The sequence below is a fragment of the Monopterus albus genome, unplaced genomic scaffold (genome assembly GCF_001952655.1).
Source record: "Monopterus albus unplaced genomic scaffold, M_albus_1.0 scaffold131.1, whole genome shotgun sequence".
In the NCBI taxonomy this organism is placed as follows: Eukaryota; Metazoa; Chordata; class Actinopteri; order Synbranchiformes; family Synbranchidae; genus Monopterus; species Monopterus albus.
Window position 1 is genome coordinate 1,407,097 of NW_018128011.1, and position 25,893 is coordinate 1,432,989.

Consider the following 25,893-nt stretch of genomic DNA (forward strand, 5'->3'; position numbering starts at 1 on the left):
GTTCTCTCACTGTTGGGGTCCGTTTGTGTAGACCACATTTTGGATGTTTAGACGCCTTAACAAAAGGAAAGTACACCACTCTGCAAATTAGATGTGTGGGTTTAAGTGCATTGTTAACCTTTTTTGTGCTTTAGGAGCTTCAGGGGGAATGTGAACTAAAAACCAGTTGGTTGTACCTCTCTGAGTAGGTCCTGCTCCAGGTTGTGGCGAGCCAATAGCATCTTCCTCTTGTACTGGCGACACTGCAGCTCATAGTACTGCCTCTGCCTCCTGAGCAGGTTGGCCTCCTCCTCTGCCTGCATCTGCTGCAGACACTCCTTCTGACGGATCAACCACTCCTGCTTCTCACGCTTCGGAGTCGACTGATTCTCACTCAGCTCCTGCTTAGAATATGGTAAATTTAAAAAAGAAAAAAAAAAGATGAGGAAAAAGTAAAAAAATCCAAACAAACATCCAAAACCACTGTGGATATGTTTGACAAATGCTGAGGCTAGTGCTGTCATGCTTTGCATAAGTACTGTTTATCCTCAGTTAATACTGTAAGAATGGCTTTTATCCATCTGCACAGAACAAGCCTATACCCACCCACATCAACTCCAGGCTCCAGACTAACATTTCACACTGGTGGCACTGGTGCCACAAAGTCTCTCAGATGGTGGCACCAGTGCCAGATTTGGTGGCGCCACCTCTATTTTAAAACATAATGCAAAAGCATCTGTATTTTTTGCAAATTATATTAAATAACCTTACCATCCAATGTGCATAGTCTATATTTATAATTATGTTCAGAGAGAGGGAGATTTATGGAACACAAATGGGGAATTCACTTCTGGAACAAGTTTCTTTTTATGTAGTCACTTTAGTGCGGTACAGCCTAGCAGTCAACATGATGATAGTGCTATGATGATGGATGGGCTATTATATTTTAAATGACACTGATAAATTGCATGTATGCTTTGCCCTTTGTGTACGTGATTGATTTGTAGCACGTTTTTCTTCTGAAGAAGGATTTCTGCTCTTTGGTGATGTCTGTGTGGGACTTCATGCACAGTTCAGTTCTCTTACCCGCCTGGCTAAGCACCAGCTCATTTCTGGGCTGAAGTTACTAGTAGCCTACTACTTAAAGAAGGATCATATAGGCTCATCAGCAAGAAATCAGTGTTTTTATTTATTAATGTTATTAACTTCACAGTCTTGCTACAAAGGACAGCGGGAAAGTAAAACCAGAGAGCTCACAGTGACACCAGGAGCTGGATCCATGAGAAGAGATTCAAGTGAAAGGTTTTCAACTCAAACAGGCTAACAGGTGATCTGCCTAATTTAAGCAGCTTGGTGATTACACTTCAAATGCACTAACAGAGAAAAAGTAGGCTTGAAGCATAAAAAGGGATCCAGGGATGGCACACGTGTCTCAGAGCTGGTGTGCATCAACACATTTGATAGAGTGGAAGTCTCTGCTTCATGAGACAGGCAGGTGGCAGACCTGCAGATAAATGCTGTGATGACAGTATTGCAGAGATCGTTTTAAGTCTGTCAACCATTTCTATTTCTAAAGTGAGAGCCGTCGTTCCTGCATAACCTGTTTATTTTGCAGTCGCGCCCAGTGTTTTGAGAGGGGGAGAAAAAAACCAAACAAAAAAAAACAAAAATCAGTCAAACCTTAAATGAATTTGGTCGTAAAATGCAACTGATCGCTCGCAGTCAGGAACCCTGAACCTGACCAAAGGTGCTCATGCACAGCGTTAGTGGTACTGTGGCCGTTAGTGCTGCTGTGGTACACCAATGAAACTTTGCACAGTGCACATGCCACCTCTTTGTTTTCTGATCATTTGAAGTAACATTACTCCCATGCTTGCACAGCAATGGGCCTTTGGAAACCTTTACACAGAGCCTGTTTTGCAAATGAGTCAGACTCTGCAGGCTAGCTACAGCTGCCATGATTTCTAAAACTGTAGGGTGTACTTCAGCCAACCAGTGACTGGAGGCAAAAATGACTGATGCAAGCATGCAACAATTACATAGTGATACTCTCCTTCTTCTGTGGATTTTACTGGCTCTTGGCAATCAGCTTCATAGTGATACTGAAGTAAAACATTTGTTTTAATCAGTTATCAAAGCATTTTAGAAGTTATAAAGTTCATAAAAATAAAAATGTCAGCTAAAAATCAGACGCATTTTCATAGTTGACGCAATCAATTACATCAAGTAATCGCAGCAGCCCTACTTAAAAGGTGACTTCTGAAACCATCCTCATCTATGAACTGACCCATCCCAGTTCTGACCTCACCACTTAAGTCATTAACAGTGACTGATTATTGACCTGTGACTTACAGGGTGTAACAGTAACCCTGTTTATGTAATTGCTGCATTCAACAGTTTTTTAAAAAAAATGTGCAACACACATTAGGTGTACTCTGCTTCACACAGCATCATCAAAAAAAAAAGTGCAACACACATTGGGTGTACTCTGCTTCACACAGCATCATCCAACATCAACAGTGGTATTTAGATATATAGACAGGTGTTAGGTGTCAGCTCATACCTCTTTGAGCTGCTCTTTGCGCTGGCGATACTGACGCTTCTGTGACTCCAGTAAACTGGTCAGTTCTTTCTTCTGCTGGCCCAGTATGTGCTGTTGGAACTTCTTCTCCTCTGCCAGAGCTGCTTTCGTCTGCCAGATGACATAGAATGGTGCTGAGGTTAGGGGTTGTGTTTATAAACCATGTGTGCTGATACTGTTGTAGAATCAATAACCATTAGTGTTCAAATGATTTGACTAGTCAAGAGACAGAAAACCGAACAGAACTAAACCAGTCAATTCAAAACATTCTACTAAAACAAAAACAGGCAACTGATAATTGGTGAAGTGAAAATGTCAAGCTTGAAGATTTGTTGCCATTTTAGACAATTTTCTTTTGACTGCTAAAAAATAAAAGGAGCAATCTGACTACATCCCCTGGAGTCTGGGATTTTTATTTTTCTTGTTCTGACATTTTATGAGTAAAATGATGAACTGTAAAACAAACCACAAAAACAATGGTCAGCTGCAGCACTAAATATGACGATTTGCTAAATGTTTCATTTGTTGTATGACTATAAACTGAACTCATTCAAGTTTTTAGTTTAAGCTTCTGCCATGTTGACAAAAAGTCTATAATTTAATACTTGAATAGATTGAATTTTTACTGATTGTGTGCATGAGATGATCTCACACGTCTACCATGGTCATTAGAATATATACAATTTAAAGGTAAAAACCTCAGTGGCTCAGTAAAGTGACAGGTAATAGAAGGGCAAAGAAACTGCAAGCCACATATAAGACACATTACATTAGTATGAATACTGTAAATACTTATGCTGTGATTATTTCAGGCAAACAGGAGGTGAATACAATGAGCTCTACATCTGTCAGTCTCACCTCTTTCTCCAGGATGGCCTGGTGCTTCTTGGACAGCTTGTCAGCCTCAGTGGAGAAGTTGTTCCTCTGATTCTCCAGTTCTTTGTCCAGTTTCAGCTGGTGCTCATCCATCTCCGCCTTCAGCTTGTTCTCCAGCCCCATCAGCTGCTTTTGGTGCTGCCGCCTCATACGTTTGTATCCTGACATCTGCTCTCGCAACGCCGAGCCCTGCTCATGTTCCTGGATCTGACGGGTCACCTGGAGCACAGGGAGAAGAAAATGTTTGAGAGCAGGCGTGCATTTTAACTGAAGAAAAAAAAAAAAGTCTTGCTATTTGTGATGTTTTGCATACATAATCCAAACTCCAGGTCAGCTCATGTACAATACCAGCTTTCAGCTTTTATCAGCTTTCTTCCTTTCCAATGGATCTTACCAAGGAGGCGGTTCGGATGGTGGCGAAGTGGTCGCGGTTGCGATAGTAGGTTCGACGACGGCCTGCTGAGGGAGCCTGAGGTTGATCCATCTCTGGCTGGTAGGGGTCATCATAGATGTTATCCTGACCCTACGGTAACAAAATGTTTAGGAGAGGTGTTAGAGACTTTAAAAAAAAAAAAAAAAAACAACTTGAAAGGATATGACTTTAGGTTTATCAGATTTTTCTCTTCATGTTACCATCACACAGACCAAATAATTTATCTGAAAAAAAACTTTTAGGTCTTTAGGTCAAATACGTTTCACCTCTCATCCAAGAGGCTTTCATCAAGAACTAGTCCAGTTGATTTTTCTAAGTTTTTGTCAGTTTACTATGACCTGGATGACTGAGAATCTGCACAGACCAAATAATTTACACCATTTCAGATGAAATCCTCCAAAAATAATTCTTGTTGTTGCAAACAACAAGAATTTACACCTACTGGAAATTCAGTGTGATCAGAGATTAGCCAAACTTAATCTTTTTCTACAAATATCAAGCATGAGACAAAGGAGAGTTTAATGTCACAGCTCAGGTGCAGTATGTTTGGAGCACAGTGAAGCTGTGAGTCTGGACTGAAGCTGGTGTTTACCGTGGGCCGGTGGATGATGGAGCTGTTGGAAGTCACGGTGTGCTCGCCCTCCTGCATCATGGCCATCTCGCTGCCGCTGTCGTCAGAGGCATCAGCCAGGCTGTTGACTGAGCTGCTTTGGGAACTGGCTGAGATGGACATACTGGGAACTGACTGGGAGCTCTCCATGCTGTTGACTGTGCCTGTCCTTAAGAGGTACTGCTCCACCTCCTGACAGACAGACAGACAGACACACACACACACACACGATTATGACATTTGTACACCACTGACCAGAACAGACATCTGCTGCATTAGATAGCAATGGAAAAAGATAAGCGCAAAGGAAGCCACACTTAAAAGAATGAACATGCTTAGAGGCTAAACCTGTTTAAATTGCTGCTCAACATTTTTACATGTGGGCAAACCAGCTAGCTGTTCAGATATAGAATACAATGGAAACACTGCATTTTAATAACACACTTGCTTTAAACTGCATGTGACCTTATTAGAAAATATGTATTAAATAAATAACTATTAAATGCGGAAGAATTTAATGCAAATGTCTACATCAAAAAACAAAAAGTCCCAGAAATGTTTTGTGGATTACTCTTTTGTAATTTAATCCCCACCTTGATTTGTATCTACCATGTATCTTCATTTTCTACTCTTTTATGTATTCTCTTTGGTTTCAGGATCTGTTACTTCTCTTTGCTCTCTACATTTTTCCTTCCTTGCTTCTAGTCATTCATTTCTCTTCCTTCCTCCATTCATTCACTCTCCCTTTCCCCAAACAGACTTCATCTTCTCATCTCCGCACCTCCTCATCCTCTCCTCCCTCAGTCACAGGGCCATTCTGCTGGGTCTCCTGGAAGAGAATCTTCTTCATCTTGCGGTATTGCAGGTTATCCAGCTCCCGCACTGCGTCCTTGGTCCGTGCGATCAGGTCCATGATCACTGTCAACGGACGCTCACGACACAAGAACCGATGCTATAGGGGAAGGATGGAAACAACAGATGAGCACAACTACACCACAGAGGAGGTTTATGTATGCGTTTTCAAGTGATGATACTGGGTTCTCGCCGTGTTTCTCCTCACATTCAGCAGCACGTCGGAGGTAGGCCGGTCCTGGGGAATCTTCTGTAGGCATGAGTCAACAAAGTTGCGGAAGGAATCAGACCTGAACAGAAATGTGCGATTATGTTAAAGAAAATCACAGAAGCTCAAAAAATGAGAAACAAAAAGCACCTGTCTTCGCCAATAATCAAAGTCCTTCAGGTCCTCTAAAGGAACACACGCATTCATATTTAGTTTGTTTGGATCATTCTCCCAAAATAGAAAATACATTTTAAAATTTCTCTCCATTGAGAACATTGGTGGAAGTATTACTCAGATCTCTTAAGTAAAAATAGCAGTGCCACACTAAAATACTCAAGAACAAGTAAAAGTGTTTCAAACTAAGCCAAAGATCTGCCCTCATCCATGACACAAAAAGTCCGATTCAGGCACTCAAGTGAATTTAAAATATTTTTCTCAAAGAAAATAAAAGTCCTGCATTGAAAATATATGCAAAAGTAGGTAAACATCAGATAGAGTACTTGGGTAAATGCACTTAATTACTTTACACCACTGGTTACTTAAAGGTCTGACAAGTTTATTCTTGGACACATTCCTTTGAGCCTGTGAGATGATTTGATTAATCAACACATACAGATAAGAAAATTAGACAAATGGCAAAAACATAATTTATTATATAAAGATATCAGATAAGCTTGGGATTCTGAGACAACAATTTCTTAAGATGATGATGATGATGATGATGATGATGATGATGATGATGATGTATAAATCTTGAGATATGAAGCCTATAAAAGAAGCTCTTGGTTTCTGTAGAAATGAGACTAAGAACACATTGGCCACAAGAGACAAAGATAGATTCTCACCAGTGATTGGACTGGAGGACAGGGCTTTCATTCTGAGCAATATGGTATAAGGCACTCATAGCATTCATATTGAACAGTGGGGGCTTCCTTTCAGCTGTGGAAAGAGCACAGAATCAAAATACAGTCATGTCCTTTATTTATTCACACCAATATGCTCATCTAAGAATCAAGAGACAGCCTGCAGTTCATACCCAGCTCTATGCAGGTGATACCCAGCGACCAGACGTCCACCTTGCCGTCATACTGGCCCTCGTCCATGGCCAAGATCACCTCTGGAGCCATCCTAGAGAACGAACAGAGAGGGAAACATCTCAGAGTGCTCTGGCACTGTATGTGCCTTCTTTTGACAACTTTGGTTCAAAAGCTAACTTCCAATGTCTAAACCCACAAATAATGCATTCAGCAAGTCACAACCCTGGTCGATCCCTCCGGTCTTCAAATCAGCTGCTCTTAAAGGTGTCAAGATCTAGGCTGAAAAACTATGGCGACCGGGCTTTTGCCATAGCTGCCCCTAATTGGTGGAATAGTCTTCCACTGAGCTTCATTGTGCCCCTGATCTCACTGCCTTCTGTTCGCTCCTAAAAGCTATCCATTTAAGCAGGAGTTCATTACCAGTATTGACCAGGGTTTTTCTGTGTTTTTTTTGTATGCAATATTTATCTTTATTCATTGATGTTTGATTTTATTTAATTTCATGTTGTTCTTTCTTTTGTAAAGCACTTTGTAACTGTGGTTTAGAAAAGTGCTATAGAAATAAATTTTATTTACTTACATGTCAAACTCTAGCCTTTAACCTTTTTTTTTTTTTAAATCAACAGATAATTCTGCCAAATGAATGTCACTTTCAGCTGTTCCCGTTATGGATCGCCACAACAAACCTTCACTAACGATTTGCATGTTGAAGTCTGGCACGTGTTTTTACACTGGATGCCCTTCCTGACGCAACCCTGAATAAAACCCGAGCCGCAGTAGCGAGAGCGCTGAATCCTAGCCGCTGGTCCATCAGGGACCCCATCAACAGATAATTCTGCCAGTTGGGGAAAATGTTACCTTGCAGTTTCCACTGTTTCAAGAATGTTTTAGAAGCGTTGTAGCCGAACACTCACCAGTAGGGTGTCCCCACAAAGGAGTTGGCGGGAGCCACAATTGAAGCAGAACCAAAGTCCCCCAGTTTGACCTGACCAGGTTCCGTCAGCAGGATGTTGCCCGCTTTCACATCCCTGGAAAACAAAACTATTAACAGACACTGGCCCTAACAGAACTCCTCTACATACACACAAAATACATGGTACTTGTAGCATTACTAAGCATTAATATACCTATATGTCAGATTGATCAGGATGCAGACCTAGGTGAAGGGCTACTGAATGTGAGAGACGGTTAAATCTGAGTTTTGTAAAGGCTGGCGGTTCAATTTCTTTGTAGTCATCTGTACTAAAGTTAAAATACACTTGGGAATTACAACTATACAACAAACTGAGATGCTGGTTGGCCATTATGCCAGCACACAGATCCCCCGTAAGAGTATGGAAATCAGTTACACCATCATTTGAGTGGAGTGGACAATAAAACCAATATGCTACAGTTGAACACCACCGCAATAGTTCATCCTCCAAAATGGATGTACGGTTGTATATACACCTTTCAAATGCAGGTTCAACAAATCCTGAACAATGAGTGTTTAAAAGTAAACTGTAGTTGTAATCTAACTCATGATATAAATATTAACACAGTGTGGGCATGATTCATATATGTTCTGATGGAACATGGTACTTGACTCTCAAAGATTTTACCAGAATGTGAGAGGGAAAAAAAAATTCCACTTTCCAGTACTGTTGCTAGAAAGGTTATGGTGTGAGGAGCAAACACAGTGAAATGATTTCTACCTGTGAATCATATTGTGAGAGTGAAGATATGCTAATCCCTGCAGTGCACCATGGGTAATAGCAGCTATTTCAACTTCCTGGAGTGGCTTTTTGTGAACTGCAAGAAGGGGGGAAAAAAAGCACATGGAGTCATGAACAAGAGAATCATGCCTTAACTTGAAATGACAAAGCGACAGCGTGTGGTGTTAAACTGACCTTCGAGGAGGTCTGAAGCTGAGCCGAGACAGTACTCCATCACCAGCTATGGGACAAACACAGTGTGATCATCAGCAGACCCACATATTTCTGCCACAGCAACAAATAATACACATTTGGATAATGCTATGCAGAGTTTATGTGCTCTCATGTGCACATCAAAAACAGGAAGAGAAACAATTTGTTGATTAAAAACTGTCTTAAAGTTAGGTAAATATTTTGTTTCTTTGAGATTTGACTGTTAGTTGAGAACAGTTACTGAAAGACTCTGGAAACTTGTGACATTTTTCAATGTTTTCTGACATCTGTTACAACTCGCACCTAAACAGGGCCACCTGGTACACATGTAGAAGCTCTTTTTTTTTTTTTGTTTGACACCAGTTTGTTGCAGTATTACAGCCATCAGGTTATTCATTTTTCACCTTATTATAATATGCTTGTGGGGGATGTACTTTCCAAAGCTTAGGAGCCACTATAGTTGCAGTGACAAACAATACGTACCCATGCTGTGTGCTCTTTCAGGTAACACCCCTGATATTCAATAGTGTTAGGGTGGCGAAGTTTCTGCAGGAACTTCACTTCTTTAATGATGTCCTGCCATTTCTGCACATGAACACAAAACACTGTCAGTCCATACCCTTTATGTTTCAGCACATTTCAGTTATTAGAGAAACAATGTCTCACAGGTGATCTATCTGAGACAGAAACCATTTAACACTTAGTTACACATTGTTATCAGTAATGTGTTATGTCATGAATAAACCCATGTTTGTTCACAACTCTTGGTTGATATTAGTAAATAACCAGGCATTTAACACTACAAAGGCCAACATATTTTAATATTTAGAAAATGCCTTGTTTACATTAATGTAAAGAATCTATTGGTGATAATGACTAGTTCACTGCTTGAGAATAAACATAGGGGGAAGAATGGACTTTAAAATGAAATAAGTTATTCTTTTGTGTTGATTACCTCATTTGTCTGCTTGCCACTGTAGGACATTTTCTTGATGGCCACCACCTCATTGTTGCGCACATCTCGGGCCTATCAGACAAGAGAAACACAATTATGAGTACATTTGCACACCTCTGTGGTGATAAAGAGGGAGGAGCAAGCGCTTTTAATTTTACTTGGTTTCTCCCCTACCTTATTTTGGAAGTATTATTTATTTCAGCCGTTACAGTTGTGCAACATGCAGTTTCACTCCATTTTTTGAATTGTATTCTTATATTAGAGGGTGACAGATAAGCTGAGAGAATTTATTTAGTGCAGGTCTTAACCAGACTTTAGATGGAATTATGTTGAATGAGAGGACATATCTCTGCAGGTAATGATGTCTCATTTCAGCCAGCTGCTCTTCTGTCTCTCTGATAACTGCAGTCTTAAAAGCGCTGATAAGAAATGTGCACACAGTTCAAGAAATCAGAATTATCCAGGAGATACAGTGTGCAGATTTAAGAAATCTGCTTAGTGGAGAATTAATTGGCTTACAAGATCATCTATGTCCAGTATTCATTTGTTGTGGAACAAAGTACAGCAGAATGGCACCATCACACAGGAACCAGTTACTTTTATTATGGGATTTTATCTCAGTTCTGTCACAATGACATTTTTAGACTTGTCTAGGACAACTGAGTCATACGAATTAAGTCTGATTTACACTTCTGTATTAAGGCATTATGCCATAGCTTGGGCAGCTACACTGGTAGACTCCAAGGTTACGTTCACATCCTTAAAACTAACTGCACTCCAAGACTACTCGAAGAACAGATTGCCTGCTTTTTTCCCCTCCTCTGCAGGTTTCTGAAGCCACTGAAGATAAATAGTGAAGACAAATAGTGAAGACAACATTAAGGAAGTTAAAGACACAGTACTCTCCTGCTTTTCTTTAACAGGCATCTTACAGAGCGATTGTACTGCAGACCTCCTGCTTTGTCTCTTATTCAGTAACAAAGACATAATGTAGTTTACCTGGATGTAACTCCAGTTCTATAAATCCATGTGTTTAACTCACTGATAAAGACAATCTCTCATTTGTTAATTTTGAGTTATTGCTGCTGTGGATAAACTAGGCTTTTCCCTTTTTTCAGGAGTACAGAGTGGAATATCAATACAAAACCACTTGGTGGTGCCAGAAGACCCGCCTGGCACACACAGTGAGCAGAAAAAGATACATTTAGATTCGTCAACCGAATTACATCATTTATTTTTCAATAAAATACTCATATTTTCTCAAAACTATCAGATGCCAGACCAAGTCATGTTGCACTGTGAAGACACCGAGATTGTTTCCTTTAAGAAGGAATTAAAATATGTAACAATCAAATGAAGCCAGCCAATAGAATTGTACAAGTCTTTAAAAACATCATAAAGGCTTTCTTAACCCCTGACTGATGTCAGCGGCCATTTACGGATGCACACAGAGTTTACGCTCAGTCACAGTATAAAGCAGTGGCCCTCTTGTTAAACTGCTGCAAACTGATGCACATCACACATCATCTATTTTTGTAGCACATCTCTAATAGCCTTTTAAGGATCCTCTGAAACTCAGACATTCAGTGTGGCAGCGAGAACACTGTGGAGGTGTTAGTCTACCACACAGTTGGAAGAATATTCTGCAGGTAAAATGAGCTGCACAGCTTAGTACATAGACATGCTGTGTTCTCAGTGTTTTTCTAATTAGGTGGGGACATTTTATATTCAGCTTCTTCATTAATGACAAAGCCCACACAGACTGCTGTGGAACTACTGCTCAGGCCTCCTGGGCTCACTGTGTATTTCCAAGGCAAATACTTGAAACACCAGACAATAAAGATCTGAACACTTAGATGTTCTTCACCATAATCTCATCACCAAGCAGGACTAACAGCACAGTGGATCCTGTTACTTCAAACTTGGACACAAAACAGGAAACCACCTACCAACCAGTTAACAATTGAGCTTTTATCAATTTATATAGTTGAATATGGTTTACTCTGGTTCTTGAGTGTTCACCTCTAATCAGTTCAGTGATATTTATACAGGTCACTGAGGACCGTTTCTGCCAAGTGGAGAAACATTCTCGCAGGCTCATTCAGACATTTGCAGGCAGGATTAAGAAGGTTAGCCTCATCTTTTCATTTGTGAAACACAGCACAGAAAAATGGCATCGCCATAGCAATTTTTAGAATTTCTTCTTTCATAAAATACATTAACATTATTGTTTCTCAAAAAAAATTATACCAATTTCTGTCAATTAAACATGACATCTATAAGATGGATACACCAGTTGTTTGTTAGGGCAAAACAAAACTAAATAATGCCCCTTAACACACAAATTAGCTATAACCACCAATATAGTCATTCACTTCTTGTTGGATGGTCAAACAGCTTCAAGCCAACTTTATTCCCCATCTTAACTGCTTGTCAGATGACGGGATAGCTTTCATACCGTGATTGGCCCCTTGTGCAGAGGTGATAAAGGACTCAAGAGTTTGAATCCTCTTTTCTCATTTGTTACACAACTATTCTGTAACTTTTCATGTTAAAGCTGCCTTAAGTAAAATTTTGCACATATTTGGACAAATCAAGTAACAAAAAAATGGTCTGTTTGCTCCCTGCTATACTAAACTCCCCAGCCTCAGGTACAACCCAGGACCTGTTAGCTGTAGCACAGAAAAGAGTGTGACAAAGAACAAGGCAAAACCAGGGTTAACATCAGTTTGGCATGTTGGAGATGGAGAGCATTAAAAGTATCCAAAAGACTAAAATTTGACACAAATGTCCCTTTATTCCTGCTAGACACGCAAGTACTGTAGCTGGCTAACACGTATATGTCAGCATCATTAGCAAGCTAATGTTAGCTTATCAATTTTGTACCTTTGTATTGAATTTTTCTGGTTGTAATTTGGAGTCATTCTGACTGCAATGTTAGTATTTTCTAGTACAATTAGAGGAAACCAACGCATTTTCTTTGATTAGCAAATTTGGTAATTTTGCTAACTTCTGCTCCGTTTTGGTGCAGTTTATGTCGGACATAACACTACAGTCCATGTAGCAATTTATTGAGAAGTTGTTATAATTTATGCCATCATCACAAGTAGAAAAGTGGGGAGTTTGTTCAACTACCAAAGCTGAACATGAAATTTTTCCTGCTTCACCAACACCTCACGGTTATGTGTGTCAAGTAATACTGACCATGATGCGATAGTGGCTGGAACATTAGTACTGTATTAATATTACTGGGGGAAAAAAACATTCCTCAGTATAATTTGCTTGTGTTACTGCAGACACATCCGCTACAAACAATGTTAGACATACGTATGCATGTCGAAGTGTCCTTGGGCAAGACACTGAACCCCCAAATTGCCCCCGATGGTTAAAGCCATCAGTGTGAGCTGGCGCCACAGATGGCTGCCTTGGTTCTGTAGTGTAAACAAATTCCTTGTGTGTAACATACTTGGCCAAATAAAGGTGGTGGTGGTGATGATGAAGATGATGACGATGAAGATGATAACACTAGAAATATGGAGCATTTTAGCTTGAAATGCTCGTGAACAAGTGAAGTCTTTGTAATCTACCTCTAAACCAGTGAGTGCTTGTAATGCCAATAATTGAGGTGTGAAGATGCCGACATTTAACCAATAAGGGGTGACTGCTCTAAGAGCACCCTCCCCCTTTACGTTCCTGGAACCTGATTTTAGTGCTACCTCCTGAGGGGTGCTGAAATTTAGCTCTCAGAACAAACCTCCAAAGCGGGCGGAGGGCAGTGGAAACAAAAACAGAACCCAGGACAAACATTATATGGTTCATTAATTTCAATAGATTCCTATGGTGGAAAAACCCTGCATCACGCCCGGCTTCTCACCCCATCCTCCAGCGTGGATGTTTGAATCAGGTATAAAGACTTTTGATTTCTGATGTGGTTGAACAGCATGTCTTAGAAACTACTTCAGACAGACCATAAACTATCCCTTAAACTCTACAATTTCTTCCATAATACATTAAAATAACAGTCCGTCATGACTTCTACCAGAGCTTCCTGTCAACTGAACATGACATTGCTGGAATGGTCACAGCAGTCACTACTTGTTAATGAGGGCAACAAATCAAGAGACTTCCTGCTCTACACACTAAACTAAATGAAGACAATGTTACACTGAACAAAAAAAGTGAAAAGAAATTGTAATTTAGTCTGATTATGACGACGTATCCAGTTCACAGATTGTCCTGAAGTGGAGAGGTTGTGCTGAAAGTAAAGACACTGGACTACACAAACACGCCAACCAAAAAGTAAATATGCTTTCCATCATACTCACAAAGTACACAGCTCCAAAGCTGCCATGGCCAATCTCACGAAGGTCAGTGAAGAGCTTCTCCGGATCATCTTTGCAGAACAGATCTGCCACCTCTGGGTCTTTCAGATTGCCTGCCCGTGCATTCGAGGGCATGGCCAGGCCTGGAAGACAGGGGAGGGTGCAGGCTAGTGCAGTGAACAGTGGAAATACAGGTTAAAGGTCAAAACAATGGCCCGTCATCCGCAACTTCTTTTGATATGGTTTTAGTAATCAAGTATTCTATTTTCTTCTATTATACTCTTTTCGGTTATGTTTCAAGCCCAGTCTGTAAGCTCCTTCACTAGTTAAAACAAAATTACTCTATTTTTTATAATTGATTAAAAGTAATTTCTCTCAAGCTAAGTTACAAACACCTAGCTATCACTTTGAGAGACAAAGCATGGTCCCATTCTTTATTTTAAATTTTTGTGGAGGGGGCTACCCTTTGGTTTATTATTGGATCATGGATGCTGTGCCCATACTGCATTTGAGGGATGTGAAGCATCTGTTTTCCACTTCAGTTGGGCAGAAAACTGTCTAATTAATGTGTTTATCAGGCTGGAAAACACAGTGTGGTACTCCTAAAACTACTAAAGTAATGTGACCTGTAAGATGTCTGTTAAAACAGAGACTTCTTCAGCTTCCATGGTACATCAAATATATGGTGCATGTCTCATAAATATTTCAGGAATGATTGGATGCTTTTGGCCATAACAGTTTAGTATGATCATGAGCCCTAAACCGTCTTATCACTCACAGGTGATCTATCTGGGACAATAACCAGCTGACAAGTTGTGAGATGAAGACAGTTACAGGGAAAGCCTGGATGTTAACCTGTGAAAGCCCTGAAAAGGGCTAGAGAGAACAAATTTCAAACAAAGAGACAAAATGGCATCTGGTTTTCACAAAGCACACTTCAACATGAACGCATTTCAATTATCAACTGTGCAGGTTAGGAGGAAACCTGTGATGTCAAAAGTATAAATAACGTGGAAGCCCAAAAGCTTCCAAAATAATGACACACAGCAACTATCCTGTTCATTAACAGACTCTTAACTTGTGACATTTAGTCCCTCTCTCCTTGTGCAGATACATATTATCTGTCAAAAGAGGGAGCAGACATGTGACTCCACAACTTAAAATATTTATACTTAATGTAGATAATTTAGATGCCGTCCCTGGTAGGCTACTGGTTAAGGCACAGCGCTCTCGCCGCTGCGGCCCGGGTTCAAGTCAGGCTTGTGTCAGGAAGGGCATCCAGCGTAAAACATATGCCAAAAGTCAACATGCGAGTCATCAGTGTGGTGATTCGCTGTGGCAACCCCTAAATGAGAAAAGCTGAAAGTGACTTTCTAAAGTAGATAATTTAGATAAATGTAAAATGTAATGTACTTGCTCTACATCATTAATTACAAAGGACCACTAAAGATGAACACTAGTATCTCCTTTTTCAAACATTAAGAAAAATAAAAAAGAGAAAGCTGATGCAGAGGCTACTCATTTTCTGATGGAAACCAATCTAAATTTAATTTTACACTAATACATCTCAGGGCAGACCAATAAAAGGGTCACATCAATCAATTTTAGCGTGAAGAGAAACCATAAGAAAATCACCTCTCCTTGCTTTGAATGTCTCAGCCATGAAGGTCGGCTGAGACCGCAGAGAATAGCTCGCATGCTAATGGACGCACTGCAGTCTCATAGACCCAACAGAAACATTTAAGAGGTTTGTGTAATGATTTTCGCACTGCAGAATTCAGTCATAAAGTTTGGTTATCATCAACCTCACAGCGTTCTGTTTTAAAACAAACTATGAGAACATGTTTCCCTTTAAAGCTGACACTGTCGACAATGTTAATCACCCAACGTTTAAAATGATAAAACATACTTGTCAATGAAAACTGTCAGGTTTGAATTAGGGCTGAAAACCATCAACTGTTTCATTATCGTTTAATTGGATGATTAGTTTATTGATTCGTGAACTACAAAGAAGAACTGGGAAAAAACTGCCTATGTCCTTGCAAAATAAACACATAAATAGGGCTGTCAGTCAACTCAGATTCAGCTGTTCAGTGAAACTATTTTACTATTTTTTTTTTTTAAATATCTATACCAGGACTTCTCAAAGTCCTGACTCCAGTCCAGATCTGGATCAAACAGCAAGTCTATTCACACCTATTGAGGTCACCAACTATGACCTCAATAAGAAACATAATTGAATTTAGACATTTATGGCAATTTCACTAAAAACAAAAATTTGAGCTTCATAAACACAGAAGTGTTGCATACAACTGTACAGGTGTACCTAATAAAGTGGCTGGTAAGTGTACTTTGCTTGTAACTTACAAACAAGTTTAATAAAAAGTAATTTGATTATTGCCAATCCTTCCGACCTTTGACCTCAAATAGAAATCAAGTTCGGACACTTCAATATCAAGTGTGAAAACTCCTGGCCTATACTGTCAGAAAATCAACTGGCATGAATTTCACTGATGATTTTGACCTCATTAACATTGATATTCAAATGCAAAAGAGTGCCTAGAACATATTTCTGAGCATTTGAAAAATCAGTAAATGGCAGTAAAAGATAAACCGCTGTATGTTACACTTTAACTGAGATGGGCAAATAAACAGGACACACAAATGCAACACATTTTTTTGCATGTAAAATTAAACCACAGTTTAAAAACGCTTCTATTAAAGTACAAATCTCACCTTTATATAGCTTTTCCAAGTGGATTTTGTTGTCTTTTATCCTCATTCTAGGCAGCAATTTGCTAAACGCTGTCATTGGACCTTATACATCCATGCAATGGGCAGTGTCACTGTTGAAATTGGTATTCCCCCTGACCGCAGGGGAAAGTACTGAGCAAACTGCTGCTTGGCACACCAAATGAGGAAAAGAAGACTAACATGGGTTGGGGCTACCTTCTATTGTAATCCACACTGGCTAACAAAAAATAACACAAAGGTTCGACTACAAAAGTCTCAGTTGACTAATGGGTCTCTCAACTAATGATTCAACTACTCAACATTCAGCCCTACACATAAATAAATAAAATCAATAGCCCTCTTTAAAATATAACAAAAACATCCTTAAAAACCCAATAATAAACAACCAAACAATGGGGCAAAAATACACACATTTCATTCCATGCATTACAATGTGTTGTCTCAAGACCAGAGCGGAGCAGAAAGCCAAACTGACACTACAGTCCAACTCAAATCAAAGATGAACCAAATCCATGAAAATCCAAGAACAAGGCTCAGCTTCAAATCAAATGATCTGACTAAAGCAGACTGTAATCTCAGCCTGCACAATGAGCTGTGCTTACTGACAAATACAACACTGTTTTATAATGGGGTTCATGTAGCTGCTCATTCTTAAGTGTCAGCTGGAACCCTGAGGAGAGCCAACAATAAAACCAGGCAATGAATACATGAAAACACAGCTACAGGGTCCCTGTATAATGCAGCACAGTGAGCCTCGTTCCTTTTAAAGCATTGCTGTGTTAATGCACAAGTAAATCTGTGTTAGATGAGGAGACAGATTTGCACCCCCTGACCCAACATTCTTTCAAAATGCTATGAACCAATTACTAGTTATATTATGTGGCACTCTGTGGCTTCATGATGTTCTGTCCAATGCCTGCACCTCCTGTCTTCAGGGGAAAAACAACCATTTAAAAGGACAGAGATGTATTTCTCTACATCTAACAATTAGAAAGAGAAATGGGGCGTTCTAATTGCCAACAGTGTACACTATGTAACTGGGATATTCTTGGCTCAGATCTAGCCAGGGACATTTATCACATATTTCCCTTTAATGTTTTCTATCACTCTACACTGTAAATGCTGACAGTAAAAGGTAGAAAACCATGAAAATAATTTCAGCTCTGAAATAGGATGATGTTAACTATGATGAGTCCATATAAATTTCCCAGTGTTGTTACATTCATTCTTAACATTCATGTTAAAATGGCAAAAAAACCAAACACACAATTCACCATTTTTTAAAGTGAGAAAACATCTTGTGATATCTATTTTTGTCATTTTCCAAGGAACAAGGTTGTTCTCACAAGTTTAAGCACACAACACTGAGGAAGCCAGTTTGTTCAACCTCCTACTGTATGTGTGGGGAAAAAATAAAAACAGAAAAGGGAAAGGGGAAACAGCCCCAGACTGCTTTTTTTAACATTAAAATTTGGTGTGTCAGTAGTGCCGAATGACCAGGATCACATGGCTGAACTTAGACCTGACTTGGAAACTGTTCTGCATTAGAGAAGCTCCTTGTTATGAATGGGTGTGGAACTCTCACACAAGATGGGCATTTTAAAAAATGTGTCAGTAACCAACACCTTCAAAAATTATATAAATTTTTTTTTTTTTTTTTTTTTTTTTTTTTTTTTTTCAAATTAGGTTTTTGTGAGACAGTTGTTTGGCCTCGTGGAGAACTGTATTTGCAGTTGTATTAATAGATCATGGGGTGTGGTCCAAAGTTTAAAGAAAAGTTTATTCTCCAACGTAAACACTGAAATATCCACAAACGGTGTCAGTAATGGCGATAACAACATGTCAACTGTAAATGAAAAGTGCAAACTGTAAGCTACTCCTGGCCATAGATGCACATAAAGGCAAAGCTGAATGCTCCCAAGGCAGACACCATCTTGATATCAAAGGGAGTCTCCAATTTAGGAGAAACAAGGACATGCAATATGCTTAGGGTGCTTCGATTTTAAGTTTATATAGGAATTCCATCCATGTCTGCCACAGACTGAAACGTGAGATATAACAACTTAGCTTTGTTTGGACATTACAGCACCACAAATTCTCTCCTCTCCACCCTTGATAAATATTTTTTCAACAGAAATAAGTTGCTATTCAGCTGATATAAACGTTTTTGGTTAGCATGAAACATCAGGTCCCTCAACAGCTCAAATGATTTTAGAGGCTAAAGTCTTGTTTGTTATAATAAACATTCAAATCTAGGATTCAGTCCTTCTGGATGCAACTTGCTGTATCGTATCATTTATAAAGATAGTTATTAATGGTAGATGATGCTGCTGATGTCAGTAAAACTAACACTACATATCAACATCAGCCAATTCATTGATAATGAGAATAATCGTTACTAGTTGCTCTTATGATAACCTTACTGGATTTTCGCAGAGACCATTAACAGACTCGGAAAGAAACGCACTCAAACAGCAGGGCACGGTTTGGTGATGTCTGTCCTAAAAAACCTCCTGTGTCGTTTTTTTTATTGCTGAAGTCCCTCTCTGTTCCCATGTAGAGGAATGACCTTACATTCTGCTACCTAAATGAATAAATGCAAAGCCATCACAAATCAGCTCGAAATTAACAGTCAGCTACAGTAAATGTAGAGTAGGTTTCATTTTACTCAAGACCTCTGAAAACAAACCAAAGACCGCGGAGGGTCCAGGGATCCAAACATGAAAACCTCTGAAACAGATAACTAGGTTAGCTACCATGACAACTAGTTAGCTGTGTAGCTAGCTAAATGTAGCATTACTTACCGCGACTTATTGTGGTTCCGCTCTGGAACGAAAAACAACTGGTAGCAGCCAAGCTAGCAAGCCTCTATCCTCATAGCCCGGGTTTCCTCTCAGCAAATACTCAACACGACGTTTGGCCCATTTCGACAGACGTTCCTCTTGATTTCCGACCGACAGAGAACAGTTAACTGTTCTCAAATTCCACTGGCTCAAATATGAACTTTACGCTCGCCAGTTGTCTCTCTATCTTTACTAGGTTACTAGCCTTAGCTAACTGGTTAGCTTAGTTTTGATAGCTTGTAACGTTAACATTAACTGTTGTGCGGGGTGTGGCTGTTGTTCCTCCGCGGTGTTCCACTCCTAAGCATATTGTCCCGTCACACCAGACATCTTTAAAATCTACTCTTAAAATTCTTCTTAAAATCTACACCCATCCCAAGGCTGGAACTGTATTTTACACCGTTTTTGTTCTTGCTAAATACAAGATGGCACAGACTGGTGGGACGGGCCTCAAGCGTTGACCGGAAAATGATTAGTTCTATTTCCTGTGAGGTTTAGGCTTCGCAAATAAAAGAGTATAAATACATTGACCTATATACTTTAAAAATCTAGTACAAAGGCTCGAAGGCTTGATTTAATGATTATTTTTACAAACCTGCATGTCTGTTGGCCACATTTCATAATGCTGAGGCACTTAAAAGACATGATTTGCGTATGAACTGCGCAAAGCGAGACTGAAAATCCAAACAGCAAAGTAAATTCAATCCCTGCAGCAAACATGCATTAATATAGGCCTTTATTCAAATGTTAATCCATTAGCCTACTACTCATTTCATTAATCTTAAAATTTGATAAATTAACATGTAATTCTGACATGTATGTCAGAATTACATGTTATGTTTGGAAACAAATAACAAAATCGATGAAGACACAGGAGCAAACTGACCCAATTTCAAACAGTCACTTAACAAACATTGTACAATACATGCATCTTAAAATTGCATAATATTATATAATAGGCATGTATTTAAACTAACATTAGTGTTAAAAGATTTTTTAACATCTTCTAATGTGGATTTACACACAGTCTAAAAATCTATATTACATTTATTGACATGAAATAGCTTACTTACAATAACAAGAATTTAAAGATTCAAAATTGAAAAATTAAAACAAACTTATAAATCAGGGTTTCTTGAAGGCCCTCGCCATGTCTGGGCACTATCCACATGATTACTGTGCCGTTTTTGTAAGAAATACATTACTTACACTAAAGACAAAAGGCAAAGGGTCAAAAAAGGACAAACAAACAAAAAAAATCAAGAAGTTTCATCTAAAGCTTGGCAAGACAGTTAGATTGTTTACAAATGAAACAATCTTTTTTCTTTTTCTTTTTGCAAGTTCATTTGATGACATAGCAACCACATCAAGGTTAAAAAATTGTGACATGTATAATGCTATATAATGCATTAAAAACTGAGAGAAGTGTCACACAGTAATGACAATAGGTTAAGGAAAAAAAACACTGAAAATATACTGAAAGTTAGGCTGAGAATATAGTACAAGTTTTCATGTCTGGTCATCACTATCCCCTAATGTAGATCAAAATAATGGCATGGATGACAGGACAATTTCTTGATAAAACCAGGACCAAGCTTAGCTTTCACTTTTTGGCAAATGTTCAGTTACATTTACAGTACTTTGGGGATAATCACCTTTATTGGCCAAGTATTACACACAAGGAATTCGTTTCTGCTACAGAACCAAGGCAGCCATCTGCGGCGCCAACTCAACCGTTTTAAACAAACAAACAAACTCTGAAGCAGCCCAGAAAGTTGCAATCGGTGCATCGCTAACCATATCAGTGACTCTCATCAGCTAGTCATGAACTGTGTCTGCCTGCTGAGTAGGTAGTGTACAGTAGCTCTTAGAGCTAATAGACAACTGGACAAGAACGGTGATGCAAAGCCAAAACGAGCTAAAAGAAGTTAAGAGGTTAAGTAGAGCTGCAGAGCTGGTGAGTCTCTGTGAAGTTGCAACTACCAGAAACACTTTTCACCTTATAGAGACACATTTGATTCAGTGTTATTGCAAATAGAATGTCTCCATTATTGCATCCATCCATCCATCCGTTTCCTATACCGCTTAGTCCCAAACGGGGTCACGGGTCCATTATCGCATTAGAAATACTTAATATGTTGAAATATTTATCCTAAAATGGGGAAAAAAATGGCAAAACATTTATATGCAAATAAATATGTCCTGATGTTAAGGAGGATTACAAGGTCTTCATTGAAACTACTTGATTGCTTACATTCAGGGAAAATTCAGTTCAGTTGAAAAATAATCAAAAGAGCTGCTTTTAACAGCTCCACATCACATAAAAATATTCTAGATATTCAGCTAAAAAAATGTGGAATGTTTATAAACTTTAGCATCTCTTGAAAAAAAAAAAAAGAATAAAATAAAACAAAAACAGAGAGAGCCCTGTGATAGACTGGCAACCTACCCAGGGTGTACCCTGCCTCTACCCCAATGTCAGCTGGGATTGGCTCCAGACCCGCCTTGACCAAGTAGTATAGATAATGGATGGATGAAAAAACAGAGCTACTTCCACTCTGCTGTTCTGTTTCTCTGTCTCCTCTGTCAGCTCTCTCCCCTTCTTTGGTACAACCTGAGGACCTTCTGGAGGTGCAGCGCCTCCCACAGCTGGCTCCCCATCTGCAGGTCATGGTTGGCAAAGAATATTCAGAGGCCTCCCAATGGAGTCGTAGTAATGATCAGAGAATGCTGCATAGTTCCTGGTGATGAAGCCGGAAGCTGAAACCTCCAGGATAGACAAATAGGATGTCCTTCAGTCATTCAAGGGCAATGTAATGATGGCTTACACCAACCCTTTTCATAAGCATCAAGCAACTTATACATCCACTGTTTACACACTGTGTGTGAGTGTGTTAGTTACCTGGTCACAGGTGTGTAAGGCAGTCAACCACATTAGAGCTCCAGTGCTCAGCACGTACAGGTGACACGTCCATTCGCTGTTCAGTAGAGGAGACTGAAGGAAGCTCAGAAATTGACAAAACTATAGAGACAAAAAACGCAGCCTTTGTATCAAAACAACCACAACATCTTATACTCAGAGAAGTCTGTTCATTTTTAAAAACTTACTTAAATTAAAAATACAAGCGCTTGTGGTGCTTCACTTGTGTGTCACATAGGAAATAAAATCTGAGTGGAGAATCTTGAAGTTCTCAGATTGTTTGTGGCCAAAATACTTCCAGGGTTTATTGGATAAGACACAAAATATGAATAAATGACAATTACAGCCAGCCAAAGAATTAAGAGAATAATAGTAATGACCAGAAAAAGAAGACAATTTATCCTAAAATGAAATGTCTTTTCATGAGCAATAAGATCTGCTGAAGCTTAAAAAGGGTTTCACTGCCATCTACATGAATGGAGCTACAGAGGAGACGGCAAAGTGGAAGAAATACATTTTTATATGTACATACGCATAAAATGCTTTAAGGGAAAATATCCACTCTGGATATAATCACCCTTAATAATGTGATTGTACTGTTTATCAACAGTACAGAAAATTAACACAATCAAATCTTGATCAAATCTCAAGTTAAACATTAGGTAGATACTGCAATTTAAACCAGCTGTTATTTAATGGAAAAAATGATAGTTGATTACAGCACAGGATCAAACATAAAACTTTAATATATTTTTTATTTCAAAGACAGTACCCCCTCAAAAAGATTGTCAGACACTCCTAAAGCAGTGGTCTAACCAAACTAGATCAATTGTGACATCTAGTAGCGATACCATATACTGCACTACTTATTTTAGGGTTTATTCTCACATTAACAAAATTCATAATTTATCATTTAGTGTGATAGAGTACATGCATTTTCTTATCTAATGAATACATAACGAAAGGAACATAAGTATCTCATTTTTTCTTAAAAACAAATTTTATTGTAAAATATGCACAGTATTGTGAAACACGTACATTACTCTTTTATTACAGTTTCTCTAAACCTTATACAGAGGTTTATATGACAGTGTTTGAAAATGCATCATCAGCTCAGCTGTGATTAATGAAAACATGCTAAATTAAACCAAAAGATAGAGATTTAACAATGATCTTTATTACATGGTCCAGCAAATCAACAAAATACAAAAAATTAACACAATCACTTCTCTAAATTTCTTAAGTGTTAAGTTTACACATCATAATTATAGAAACAAAACTGCAAAGATGAGGTATAAAGTTATAAGTTGCATGTTAAACAGTCCCAGTGATCACAGAGTCCCTGTCAGGGGCCACTTCAATCTACCTCCTCAATAGTAGGCCCCTCAGCTCCAGCTCGTGCCTGCTGTCCACAGGTGCTACCAGTGGGCATTCCTCCCTGATACAACTTGCTGATGATGGGGTTACACACGTTCTCCAGCTCTTTCAGCTTGTGTTGGTACTCCTCTTTCTCAGCAAGCTGGTTGTTCTCCAGCCACATGATGGCCTCATCACACTTCTCAATCACCTTCTTCCTGTCCTCCTCACTCATTTTGTCCCTCAACTTCTCATCCTGCACACTGCTTTTGACGTTGAAGGCATAGGACTCCAGTGAGTTCTTGGCAGCGATTTTCTCCCTCTGAATGTCGTCCTCAGCTTTATATTTGTCAGCGTCCTGCACCATCCTCTCGATCTCCTCTTTGCTCAGTCGGCCCTTGTCGTTGGTGATGGTGATCTTGTTCTCTTGGCCAGTGCTTTTGTCCACCGCAGACACGTTCAAAATGCCGTTGGCATCAATGTCGAAGGTGACCTCGATCTGTGGGACCCCTCGTGGAGCAGGTGGGATTCCTGCCAGCTCAAACTTGCCCAGCAGGTTGTTGTCCTTTGTCATGGCTCTTTCCCCTTCATAGACCTGGATGAGGACCCCAGGCTGGTTGTCAGAGTAGGTGGTGAAGACCTGGGTTTGTTTAGTGGGAATGGTGGTGTTGCGTTTAATCAGGGACGTCATGACTCCTCCAGCTGTCTCAATACCCAAGGACAGAGGCGCCACATCCAGCAGCAGCAGGTCCTGAACGTTCCCTGAGGTGTCACCTGTGAGAATGGCGGCCTGGACGGCAGCGCCGTAAGCCACCGCCTCATCTGGGTTGATGCTTTTGTTCAGCTCTCTGCCATTGAAGAAATCCTGCAGGAGTTTCTGGATTTTGGGGATTCTGGTGGAGCCTCCCACCAGGACGACGTCGTGGATCTGTGCCTTGTCCATTTTGGCGTCCCTCAGGGCTTTCTCCACCGGCTCTAGTGTTCCCCTGAACAGGTCGGAGCACAGTTCCTCAAAGCGAGCCCTGGTGATGGAGGTGTAGAAGTCGATGCCTTCATACAGAGAATCAATCTCAATACTGGCCTGAGAGCTGGAGGACAGGGTCCTCTTGGCCCTCTCACAGGCTGTGCGCAGCCTCCTCAAGGCTCTCTTGTTCTGGCTGATGTCCTTCTTGTGCTTTCTCTTGAACTCCTCCACAAAGTGGTTGACCATGCGGTTGTCAAAGTCCTCTCCACCCAGGTGAGTGTCCCCAGCTGTGGCTTTCACCTCAAAGATGCCGTCTTCAATTGTCAGGATGGACACGTCGAAGGTGCCTCCACCCAGGTCAAAGATCAGGACGTTGCGCTCTCCTGTCTTGCCTTTGTCCAGACCGTATGCGATGGCGGCTGCCGTCGGCTCATTGATGATTCTCAGGACATTCAGTCCCGCGATGACGCCTGCGTCTTTAGTCGCCTGTCGCTGGGAGTCATTGAAGTACGCCGGGACTGTGATGACTGCATTGGACACCTTGTGGCCGAGGTAAGCCTCAGCAATCTCCTTCATCTTCACCAGGACCATGGAGGAAATCTCCTCAGGGTAGAAGGCTTTGTTCTCCCCTTTGTATTCCACCTGAATTTTGGGCTTCCCTCCATCTGACAACACCTTGAAGGGCCAGTGCTTCATGTCAGCCTGCACCACTGGATCATCAAACTTCCTTCCAATCAGTCTCTTGGCATCAAACACAGTGTTGCTGGGGTTCAAAGCCACCTGGTTCTTGGCTGCGTCCCCAATGAGCCTCTCGGTGTCAGTGAAGGCCACATAGCTGGGGGTGGTCCTGTTGCCCTGGTCGTTGGCGATGATTTCTACTTTCCCGTGCTGGAAAACCCCCACGCAGGAGTAGGTGGTGCCCAGGTCGATGCCGATCGCTACACCTTTAGCTGCAGACATCTTTGTTTTCTCAAAATTGTGTCCTAAAGACGCAGTGACAAAAATTAGAAAAAGGTTAGAAAAGTTGATAATTACAGCAACTATTTCTTCTGCAAGTAGATATATTTTCTAAAAATATTAAGGAACTCTGTCCTTGCATTGGATTCAAGTCAGTTGTCAGCCTGCAGCTGAGACAGGCTGACTTCATACACTTAGGAATGAACTGATAAAATCATGCTCGTATCAAATAATATACATTATACATAGTGTTGCACGATATACCGGTACTAGTATGGTACCGCGGTACTGAGGCATTTAAAATGGTACTATACTGCATTTGGATGGGACCGGTACTTG

The 25,893-nt window shown here is 40.0% G+C and overlaps 2 protein-coding genes across 2 annotated transcripts in view; both read right to left on the reverse strand.

Moving 5' to 3' along the window:
- The window catches only part of taok2a (TAO kinase 2a), a 33,226-nt gene extending 13,373 nt beyond the window's left edge, over positions 1-19,853 (reverse strand). Inside the window, 16 exon segments of the mRNA XM_020613220.1 lie at positions 177-380; positions 2,543-2,671; positions 3,419-3,655; positions 3,831-3,959; positions 4,462-4,671; positions 5,261-5,431; positions 5,540-5,621; positions 6,385-6,478; positions 6,576-6,667; positions 7,491-7,604; positions 8,271-8,367; positions 8,466-8,511; positions 8,967-9,068; positions 9,439-9,510; positions 13,764-13,903; positions 19,319-19,853. Of these exon segments, the coding sequence (XP_020468876.1) occupies positions 177-380; positions 2,543-2,671; positions 3,419-3,655; positions 3,831-3,959; positions 4,462-4,671; positions 5,261-5,431; positions 5,540-5,621; positions 6,385-6,478; positions 6,576-6,667; positions 7,491-7,604; positions 8,271-8,367; positions 8,466-8,511; positions 8,967-9,068; positions 9,439-9,510; positions 13,764-13,895 (1,911 nt within the window). The 5' untranslated portion in view covers positions 13,896-13,903; positions 19,319-19,853.
- A 3,576-nt stretch (positions 19,854-23,429) lies between these two features.
- On the reverse strand, positions 23,430-25,603 carry LOC109967559 (heat shock 70 kDa protein 1). Its single transcript, XM_020613221.1, has one exon. The coding sequence runs from the start codon at positions 25,555-25,557 to the stop codon at positions 23,635-23,637; it is 1,923 nt and encodes a 640-aa protein (XP_020468877.1). The 5' UTR covers positions 25,558-25,603; the 3' UTR covers positions 23,430-23,634.
- Between the last annotated feature and the right edge of the window lie 290 nt (positions 25,604-25,893).

What these genes read in the sequence shown, in the direction of transcription:
- LOC109967559 (XM_020613221.1), bottom strand. Translation starts at nt 25,557, where the DNA reads ATGTCTGCAGCTAAAGGTGTAGCGATCGGCATCGACCTGGGCACCACC.